Source organism: Boleophthalmus pectinirostris, unplaced genomic scaffold, assembly GCF_026225935.1.
Source record: "Boleophthalmus pectinirostris isolate CB_2022bp ecotype Guang Dong unplaced genomic scaffold, ASM2622593v1 HiC_scaffold_5, whole genome shotgun sequence".
NCBI lineage: Eukaryota > Metazoa > Chordata > Actinopteri > Gobiiformes > Gobiidae > Boleophthalmus > Boleophthalmus pectinirostris.
In genome coordinates, this window is record NW_026571404.1 from 35,815,440 (window position 1) to 35,826,594 (window position 11,155).

General features: G+C 44.3%; 1 protein-coding gene across 3 annotated transcripts; it reads left to right on the forward strand.

Moving 5' to 3' along the window:
* The first annotated feature begins 7,568 nt into the window (after positions 1 to 7,568).
* On the forward strand, positions 7,569 to 8,681 carry foxg1b (forkhead box G1b). Of its 3 annotated transcripts, none has more exons than XM_020917037.2 (2): positions 7,569 to 7,713; positions 7,777 to 8,681. In XM_020917037.2, exons 1-2 carry the CDS (start codon positions 7,569 to 7,571, stop codon positions 8,679 to 8,681), a joined length of 1,050 nt encoding a protein of 349 aa, XP_020772696.1. The 3 variants fall into 3 exon arrangements, with proteins under 3 accessions (XP_020772696.1, XP_020772699.1, XP_020772695.1); XM_020917040.2 differs by having other exon boundaries at positions 7,569 to 7,697; positions 7,818 to 8,681; XM_020917036.2 differs by having other exon boundaries at positions 7,569 to 8,681.
* Positions 8,682 to 11,155: the final 2,474 nt, after the last annotated feature.

Sequence of the window (11,155 nt, forward strand, 5' to 3'; positions counted from 1 at the left end):
AGAGTTTTGGAGGAGGTTAGAACGCAAAAGAAGCTGGAGTCAGAGTTACAGTGTGTGGTGTGTCTTTTAAACCTCGTGCACCGCTTTAAAAATAGTTACACCTGTGGACTTTTGTGACAAAAACGTACATTGAAAAAGAATACCACAATATTTTTATGCAGTACACATTTTTTGTCCAACTTCTTTTATATCAGTGTCTTTATTTACTTCTGCTCTAATCATACATACCAAATATTCTATCATATTTTGACATTTTAATACGTTAAATGCCAGTTTTGTTTGCAAAAGTCTCAAATTATGTGCATTAAAAAAAATGAAACAATTTGATTTTTTCTATATTTTCCAACTAATTTTAATTTGCACACACACAAACTCACAAAAACAAACACACACTCCCAACAAAATACACAAACTGGCCAATTTTGGTGATATTTGGTGCAATACAGCCAAAGTTATGCAAAAAAGAAAATTTGTGATGTACAAAAATGTACCTAGGGGTGCAGGAGGGTTAAAGGTTACGCAAAATGGATTCTTGTAGCTTTAAATCATGTTAGAATATTGTTACCTTCTCAAAAACAGACCTGGAGTTGTGTTTTGTTTCATTCACAAATGTTTGAGTAACACTTGATCTAAATCCCCAAAACTCAGAATGCTCTGTTCCAGTTTGTGACGCTGCCCTTTAAATCAGGAGTCATCAAACTAAGGCACACGGGTCAACGCTTTGGCAAATAATAACACGTCTGCACCTTGTATTTTGTTGATTTTTTCAATTTAAAAATTATATTTACATGAAGTATTTATATTTATATTTAAATAATTATATGATGTATTTACATTTGCTGCTGAATTTGCCGCATTGCAGAATTTTTGCGCAGAGTTGTGTAGTACAGTTAAGGACAGCAAAATGACTCGTGTTAAAGTATAAAAAGTTGACAGAGAGTGCAGACTTTTCAAAGAGCAGTGATTATTTTTGTGTTCAGTGTGAGGAGCGTGCAGTTTGTCTGATATGTAAAGGAAGTGTGGTGGTTTTCAGAGAATATAATCTGCATCATCAGGGTCAAACAGTTCTGTTCTACGGTCGACCCGACCCCGGCCCCCATCACAGTCAGGAGTGATAATGTGGCCCCCAGAGAAAAAAGTTTGGTAATCCCATCTTTAAATTTAGTTCAGTAGAAACTCGGGATGCAACAATATTTGATATAATATCAAATCGTTTGATACTGGGCTCACAACTCGATACATGTGTCAATATGCACATGTCCGTCCATGTGCTCTGGGTTGTTTATTTTGGTCTGAAAGTGAAACATTTATCCCACGTCCTCCTCAGATGCAGCAAGAAAACAGCTCCATAGGGATTTACAGCTGAAATATTCTGACAGAGGAGGATTTTATATTCCAGTCACTTTTTATTTTACGTTTTACATCATTCCTGACAAAGATATGAACTTTTAAATACTTTAGAATCACTTTTGGCATTACATTGGCTTTAATCAAATGCTCTAGTTATTATATTATATCAATTAGCAGAAAAAAATGACATGCATTTTTTTTTTACTTTTTAAAACATAACATTAAAAAAATCGAACCAATATCGTGACCAGTGTATTGAGATACATATTGAATCGTGGGGAAAACATGTAAAACTACACACTACAGGATTTTTCGGTCTTAAAAGATTTTTAAACATGCGACAAAAAGCGCACACCACAGACACGAGGAGAATCTTATGAGACTTAAAATCTCCAATCACAAAGACTCTCGTGGGATCTGTCTGCGCACCACAGGATATAAAGTTGTGAGCGCGATCGCATCAGCTGTTTCCTGTCGACAGTAAAACCACTCGCGCTTTGAGACTCTCAAGTGTTTAAAAGATCAGAGCTCTGCACTTCTAGTTTAGATACAAGTCCAAACTGTGTTATTATTATTTGTGAAATGTGCTGCAAAACTTCAGATAGAAGGATTTTTAAAGCATAAAAGATTGAGGATAAAGTCCAAAGGAAGTAGAGTCACTGTCTGAATCTGCAGCTTCATCTCGATGTGTGCGCTGTGTGGATGTAAACAGACACACGTGAGGAACTACTCCCACCTTTTTACCTTCAAAGAACACCTCAAACTGGGTTCATAGCGCGGGTTTGTGGACTGGATGTCATTATTTGCCAAGGACAATTTTTCTGAATGATATGGATGAGATGTTTAGTTTAATGTTTTCAGTTTAAACTTACAACTTTAAATTCTTCTCATTATTTCTGCTATTTCCCGAGTTTGTATGTTGCACCTCTGTGTCCGTCACTCCTCTGCCCCTGACGCTCTGTTTTATTGACACCACACACACGAGGAGCACAGCGGCTTCAGAATCCCACATGTAGACACAAATTCGGGTCACACCTTCCAGAAGTCAGAAAGAAGCAAATCAGCAGCCAAAATTGGTCAAATTCTCCTGTAGTGTGTGACGGACTTCACACAGGCTCCAGTAATCCTTTGTTTATGTGTGGACATCTGTCTGTTCCCTCTGCACCTGTCTGTTCCTCTGCACCTGTCTGTTCCCCTCTGCACCTGTCCCTCTACCTGTCTGTTCTGCACCTGTCTGACCTGTCTGTTCACCTGTCTGTTCCCCTGCACTGTCTGTTCCGTCACCTGTCCACCTGTCTGTTCCTCTGCACCTGTCTGTTCCTCTGCACCTGTCTGTTCCCCTCTGCACCTGTCTGTTCCTCTGCACCTGTCCACCTGTCTGTTCCACCTGTCTGTTCCCACCTGTCTGTTCCCCTCTGCACCTGTCTGTTCCTCTGCACCTGTCTGTTCCCCTCTGCACCTGTCTGTTCCCTCTGCACCTGTCTGTTCCCCTGCACCTGTCTGTTCCTCTGTTCACCTGTCTGTTCCCCTCTGCACCTGTCTGTTCTGCACCTGTCTGTTCACCTGTCTGTTCCACCTGTCTGTTCCCCTCTGCACCTGTCTGTTCCCCTGCACCTGTCTGTTCCACCTGCACCTGTCTGTTCCCCTCTGCACCTGTCTGTTCGTCTGCACCTGTCTGTTCCCCTGCACCTGTCTGTTCCCCTGCACCTGTCTGTTCCCCACCTGTCTACTGTCACCTGTCACCTGTCTGTTCCCACCTGTCTGTTCCCCTGCACCTGTCTGTTGCACCTGTCTGTTCTGCTGCACCTGTCTGGGTCAGCCGGGGTCATGTTTGGTCGCACACACACACACACACACACACACACACACACACACACACACACACACACAGAGCTCGGTGCTTTGGCAACATTGGGGCCGTGTGCAGCTGCCGGACCAGGGGCCAGAGGAAAAAGTGAGCGGCGCCTCAGGTCAGAGTGAGAGCAGTGAGTGTGTGTCAGACCTGCTCTGGGTTTTGTATTTTGTGATAAAGAAAACACCACACACCACTTTCTAATGATTACAGTGTATTTGATTTAAACGTGTATTGTGTAACTTTTCTGGTGGAGGGACGGTCACCTGCTTGTTTCCATGGACACGTCATTGTCCTGGTTTAGTCCTGATGTAGTCCTGGTTTAGACCTGGTTTAGTCCTTGTTTAGTTCTGGTTTAGTCCTGGTTTAGTCCTGGTTTAGACCTGGTTTAGTCCTGGTTTAGTCCTGGTTCAGACCTGGGTTAGACCTGGTTTAGTCCTGGTTTAGTCCTTGTTTAGTTCTGGTTTAGTCCTGGTTTAGTCCTGGTTTAGACCTGGTTTAGTCCTGGTTTAGTCCTGGTTCAGACCTGGGTTAGACCTGGTTTAGTCCTGGTTTAGTCCTTGTTTAGTTCTGGTTTAGACCTGGTTTAGTCCTGGTTTAGTCCTTGTTTAGTTCTGGTTTAGTCCTGGTTTAGTCCTGGTTTAGACCTGGTTTAGTCCTGGTTTAGTCCTGGTTCAGACCTGGGTTAGACCTGGTTTAGTCCTGGTTTAGACCTGGTTTAGTCCTGGTTTAGTCCTGGTTCAGACCTGGTTTAGACCTGGTTTAGTCCTGGTTTAGTCCTTGTTTAGTTCTGGTTTAGACCTGGTTTAGTCCTGGGTTAGACCTGGTTTAGTCCTGGTTTAGACCTGGTTTGGTCCTGGTTTGGACCTGGCTGCCTTGAATGTTCCACAGTAATTAAACAGATCTATCTTACATTTATTCAATTACAGGTGGTTTTATAGTTCAAAAATACCTTGAAAAACAGACCTTCTGAGTGTGAGCGGGGTCGCCTCTCCACAGATCTTACTTGTAACTTGGTCTGGCTTGGTCTCCATGAAAACAGAAAGGTTTAATGCCATACTGTGGAACATTCCAGACAAAAAAAGAACATCTCCATGGAGAAAAGCTGGCCAAAATTGAAGATATAAACACTTAAATCGATCAGAAAATGACTTAAAAGTAGTGAAATGATCTGTCCATGCAGCAAGATCATTTTACTTGACAAGTTCTCTTAAAATAAACAACCTCTAGATTAGAATGAAGCATCTCAGAACTAGTAAGTCAATAATATAAATCTGAAAATGAGAAAAAAGAAAAATTAAAAAAAGATGAATAACCTGATATAAGTTTTAAAATCTTGGTCAGATCAGAGAAATCTGCAGTGCATTTGACCGACACTCCACCAGAAAAGTTACACAATGCAGCTTTAAAGAGCTCATATTACACTTGTTTCTGATCTATGTTTAAATGTTGTTTCCTCATCAAAAACAGGAAGTTGTGTTTTGTTTCATTCACACATTTTAACACACAAACCTGCACATTTAGACTTTGACGCTACGTTTATATGATGATGGTCTGAACAGAAGACGCAAAAAAGGCACCACGTCTTCACTTTTTATTCCACGTTTACATCAGCGTTTGTGGGAGGAAATCTGTGAGCTGTATTTTGTGATAAAGAACACACTACACACCACTTTCTAATGATTACAGCGTATTTGCTTTAAAAGTGTATTGTGTAACTTTTCTGGTGGAGGGACGGTCACCTGCTTGTTTCCATGGATACGTCATTGTCCTGGTTTAGTCCTGGTTTAGTCCTGGTTTAGACCTGGTTTAGTTCTGGTTTAGTTCTGGTTTAAACCTGGTTTAGTCCTGGTTTAGACCTAGTTTAGTTCTGGTTTAAACCTGGTTTAAACCTGGTTTAGACCTGGTTTAGTCCTGGTTTAGACCTGGTTTAGTTCTGGTTTAGTTCTGGTTTAAACCTGGTTTAGTCCTGGTTTAGTTCTGGTTTAGTCCTGGTTTAGACCTGGTTTAGTCCTTGTTTAGTTCTGGTTTAGACCTGGTTTAGTCCTGGTTTAGTCCTTGTTTAGTTCTGGTTTAGACCTGGTTTAGTCCTGGTTTAGTCCTTGTTTAGTTCTGGTTTAGACCTGGTTTAGTCCTGGTTTAGTCCTTGTTTAGTTCTGGTTTAGACCTGGTTTAGTCCTGGTTTGGACCTGGCTGCCTTGAATGTTTAATTAAACAGATCTATCTTACATTTATTCAATTACAGGTGGTTTTATAGTTCAAAAATACCTTGAAAAACAGACCTTCTGAGTGTGAGCGGTGTCGCCTCTCCACAGATCTTACTTGTAACTTGGTCTGGCTTGGTCTCCATGAAAACAGAAAGGTTTAATGCCATACTGTGGAACATGCCAGACAAAAAAAGAACATCTCCATGGAGAAAAGCTGGCCAAAATTGAAGATATAAACACTTAAATCGATCAGAAAATGACTTAAAAGTAGTGAAATGATCTGATGAATTTGACAGGTTCTCTTAAAATCAACGACCTCTAGACTAGAATGAAGCATCTCAGAACTAGTAAGTAGATAATAAATCTGAAAACAACATGAATAACCTGATATAAGTTTTAAAATCTTGGTCAGATCAGAGAAATCTGCAGTGCATTTGACCGACACTCCACCAGAAAAGTTACACAATGCAGCTTTAAAGAGCTCATATTACACTTGTTTCTGATCTATGTTTAAATGTTGTTTCCTCATCAAAAACAGGAAGTTGTGTTTTGTTTCATTCACACATTTTAACACACAAACCCTGCACATTTAGACTTTGACGCTATGTTTATATGATGACGATCTGAACAGAAGACGCAAAAAAGGCACCACGTCTTCACTTTTTATTCCACGTTTACATCAGCATTTGTGGGAGGAAATGTGTGCATACGGTGATGCAAAAGTGTGTGGAATTCGATTGGGTGTGCATGCCATTTTTGCATTTTTATGATGTCATGTGGTAATACAGGTGCTCCACTCCATCTTCATTAGAATCATTTGGATAATATGATTTAATGTTGTTTTCGCCGTACTGAAACTGTGTCACTTCTCTATGCACCAGCCCGGATCAAAGACTCAACTGTACAAAAAGATCAAACATACATATGAAATATTCAAAAATAAAAGCAACAACTTATGATTATATAAAACCACTGAAGAGTAGAAAAGTTCAACTGATGTTAAAAGCAGCTGTTAACCTTAAATCTACCACTACATGACATCACAAGGTGGAACAGAACATTCTGAGCTTGTAGACAGACTCATAATAAAGTAAATAAACATGTGTGAATGAAACAAAACACAACTCCTGAGATGTTCTTGATGTGAACGGGCTTGCCTCTCCACAAACCTGACTCTTATCTGACCTGGATTAGGGCTCGTCCTGTTTGTTTTGGATGATGTTTGTGTAATGTTTGTGGTTTTAACTTTCTATCCTCAAGTTAAAAAATAAATCATTGACTCTACATGTATTTGTTTCTTCTTATTCTGAGTCAGTGTCTGAAAAAGGTGAAGTTTGTCAGTGGGTCATTAGCAGGAAATCAAGAGTGCACTTGGTTTTTCATTTATGGTGTGAAATATTGGGAAAATGTGACTTAAAAACAATGAGAGCACATGTTATTATGACATAACAGAGCATATGTGATGCTGCTGTTCAGGAGGAAACGGTGCTCCTCAGTGAGAGCTGCACTTTTATATCACACTCAGAGAGTTCTGGAGCTTTCCTTTCCCTCGTGTCAGACATGTCCACATGTCCACATGGTGTGTGCTTTGTGTTTGTTGTATAATAAAAAACTAAAGAGCTTTAGAGAGCTCGTTCTTTTCCTTCAGTTCTTCTGAGCCTCGGCGCGCTGTATGTGCAGTACCGCGCGCCGCGGACAGAGGGCGCGCTTGTCCTAGTCAGAGCGCTGTGCGTCCGTGCGTAAAGCGTGTGTGCCCAATTCGAGCATTTTTATTGGTGGACAATAGTTTCCCTCCACACACGCGCGCGCACGTCCTGCAGTGTGCGCGCAGTGTTTGCCCACATGGATTCAAACAGTTATTGTCGTTGTGAAAACAAAGCCCGGGAAGCTGCCTGTTATTGCCCCGCGCGCAATCACGCACGCGCTCAAACCCACTCAGCGCACGTGAATGGACGCGCACGAGGATGAGGTCCGTGCACGCGCGTAAATGCCGCCGGAGAGAGAGGGAGATTAAAGAGAGATAGAAATGACAGGTCTGGGAGTTGGAGACGTTAAAGGTCGGAGTGTCGCGCTCAGCTCCTCCTCCGCCATGCAGCCTCTGCTCTAACGCGTCTGCCGCTCCCCGCGCACCGTCTCCGCTTCTCTTCGCGCGCATAGGGATGGAGGACGTTAAGGAGTCCCCGGTGGTGCCCCGCTCCTCGTCCTTCAGCATCAAGAGCCTGCTGCTCCCCTGCAGGAGCGAGCCCTCTCCGGGCTGCGAGTCTGACAAGAGCCCCGAGCCTCCAGAGGCAGATCCCGCGGCCAGCGCCGCGGAGCCGGACCGGACTGAGCCAGAGCCCGGGGAGGAGGACGAGGACACCGGCGGAGCCAAAGCTCCGGAGCTCCCCCCCAGCGGCACCGGCGCCAAGAACGGGAAATATGACAAACCTCCGTTCAGCTACAACGCGCTCATCATGATGGCCATCCGCCAGAGCCCCGAGAAGAGGCTCACGCTCAACGGAATCTACGAGTTCATCATGAAGAACTTCCCGTACTACCGCGAGCACAAGCAGGGCTGGCAGAACTCCATCCGACACAACCTCAGCCTCAACAAGTGCTTCGTCAAAGTGCCGCGGCACTACGACGACCCGGGGAAGGGAAATTACTGGATGTTGGACCCGAGCAGCGACGACGTGTTCATCGGAGGCACCACGGGGAAACTGCGGCGGCGCTCCGCCACTTCCCGGGGTAAACTGGCCATGAAGCGCGGACTGCGCTTCGCTCCGCTGGGACTGGGGCTGAACGAACGGCCCAACAACCCTTTGTACTGGCAGCTCTCGCCCTTCCTCTCCCTGCACCATCACCCGCACTACAACGGCTCCTCACCCGGCTTCCTTAACCAGGCTGCGGGCTACGGCTCGCTGCTTCCCGCAGTGGAACAGTTGGGGAACGGGGACCTGAGCCGCTCTTTGCCTCTCGGTTTAACGAACACTTACGGCATGAGCACGTCCCCGGTGGGGCTGCTTTCGGGACAGACGGGATACTTTGTCTCAGGGAGCGGGCACGCCGGTGCCCCGGGACCTCCGGGTGGAGGGGGCCATCCGCCTCCGCCGTCCCACCTCCAGCAGAGCGGCCCGGGCTTCGGCCTGAGCAGCGGCGCGGCCCCGCAGGCTCTGCTCTCGGACTCTCTGAGGAACAGCTCTCTGCCGCCCTTCAGCCCCGCGGTGTCCTCCGGTTTCCCCGGGGTCCTGTCCCACCAGAAGAGAGTCACCCCCAACGCCTTCCTAAACTGACCCTCCGGAGTGTGAGCTCGCGCGCTGACGCACGGGGACGTACCGGGCTGATGATCAAACTCCAGTGAAACTTTGGCCGTGTTTTGGCCCCGGGGCCCGGCGGAGGGCCTGGATTGTTACTGTAAAAGGGATGACGTTACCGCGGGCTGTGGGACTGTACTAGACTTGCCAAAGGTAGCCTCAGTCTAAAATATTCATCAGTTATTTATATCTGTACAGAAGCGGATTCTTCCTTTCAGACTATTTATGTTTGTATTTATTGTACATGTGATGAAATTCTATTGGTCCTTGTGAGACAGGCAGCGACACCAGCGGACAGACCGTCCTCCTGCACACGGAGGACACAGGAGAAGCCTTAACGCGCAGACAATCAGGGTGTGTGAAGAACTAAAGCCTCTGACCATATCTGTTCTCAGGACCGGCCCGGACAGAGCCGCGCGCCGCGTGCGTAAAACGTCTCCCTCCAAACAGACAATCCAAACCGAGAGTAACAGAGTCCCGCTGTGCCACTCGAGGCGTGTGCACAGTGTCTCCGCACACTGGGACAGTTTGAGGATCACGTCATCTGGAAAGGGAACTTCACTTTGTGAAACTGCGTAAAATACGCATTATGCAACGAGGAGCATGTGTGGTGTGTTTTCTGCGTAAGCCCGTCACTGATGTGTGTGCGCGCGCGTGTGTGTGAGCGCGTGGCCCGAGTCTAGACGCCCGCACGTGCCAGTCTCACCGAGCTGTACCTGTTAATCCCTCGCTCCAACAGCCCTGCGCTCAAATTCTATCGAAAATCTGACAGTATTTTCCGCTCGTGCGTCAGTGTATAGCGGCTTTGTTTTGCAGTATTTTAAAATCCACAAACAAGGCCACACTCTTGGCCCAGCGTTACGCACGCACGTACGCACACACGCGGACTGGCTCTTGTGAGACGTAAAAACGTCCAAAAACAGACGTTGTTTTCCTTGTGATGCGCTGCTGCAGAGGCCCTTCCTTCACTGTGTGCGCCTGGACGTCGCTCTGACGTCTTTACGTTAGGCTAGAGCAGAAATATGTTTATGGTAACTTTTCTCTGAATGGTGCTGCACAGATTTTATTGCACAAATATTCAAATGAGAGCGGAGGTTTTCCAGCAGATATATTATGCAACCTTGTATTTATTTATTTATTAGTGTTGGAGAATGAACATTGACCAGAGCGCGCGTGGGGCCTCCGATCTGACCAGCTCCACCCGCGCGGACGCAAAAACGTCACACACACTCGGATTATTTCGCGTTTATTGGGTTCCCACGCGCCCCTCTTCGTTTACGTGTAAAATAAGGCCATATCTGAAATGAGGCGACAAAAGCCACAGAAGAGAAGAGGCACACTCTACATCTGTTTAGAAATGAAAAGTCCAACCATCAAGAATTCGCTAATTCTTAAAAAAAATTAAATAAATAAAAATAAAAAATACTATTAATATTATTCGTGCATTTTTATATTCACAAAAATATTTAGACTTGAACACTGATTTATTTTACGCGCACTGGTCCTCGGGAAAATGCTGCACTTCCGTTTTTATTCGAATTGTTTATGGTTCCAACGGCTTCAAAAGTCTTTTGTACTGACAATCAGCGTCCTGTAGCCTCAAAACCTATTTTTATTTTTTACAAGCTCCATGAATCTGAGACAATCAAGAAACAGAAAGAGCTGGTGCTTACGTTTCAAGTATTATGCAAAAATATCAGAAATTACGCTCGGTGACGTAAGAATTTATTTATTTATTTTTTTTTAACGAGAGAGCCCTTTTACGGTGTCCTCAAACGCATCACAATTATTTTACTTTTTTTTTTTCTACATTTTGAAAAATATCACGGGTATCATGTTCTGCCCCAGGCCACAGTTTGGAATGTTTTTGGAAAATGTTTGAGTAAATTTTTGTCACTAAGGCTAAAAATTATGAAATGAGCGGAAACACTATAATAAAAAAAAATAATAATAATATAATGAGAAAAAAAATGCCCCCAAAAGAAAAGAAAATAAAATAAAATAAAAATAATAATAATAATGTGTGGGAGCTTTGTGGGATGTGCGGTTGGGGCTCATTTTCCTGCGTTTTGTTTTGTAACTTTTCTTTTTGCACTTTTTGTGGATAGCGCTCACCTCTATGACATGTCTGTACTGTCTGTTCAGTTGATTTCATATTTTCTCAGAGAAATACATTAAAAAGATGAAATAACCCGAACCCGGCCCCGTCTGTGTGTCTCTGTGTGTTACTACGGGCCCCTGCACAACACGCCATACATCCAGGATACCTTTACTTATTTTTCTCTTTTTGTCTCAGACTAAAATCATAATATTATTGATCATTTACGACTGATTTTATGTTTTATATTTTTCGTGACCATGCATGTTGTAGTGTTTCTTGCACTCTGTGGCACAGTGTGTACGCCCCATCGTATATTGGTATTAGGCTCCATGTGATGCCCGCTGTACCCGCT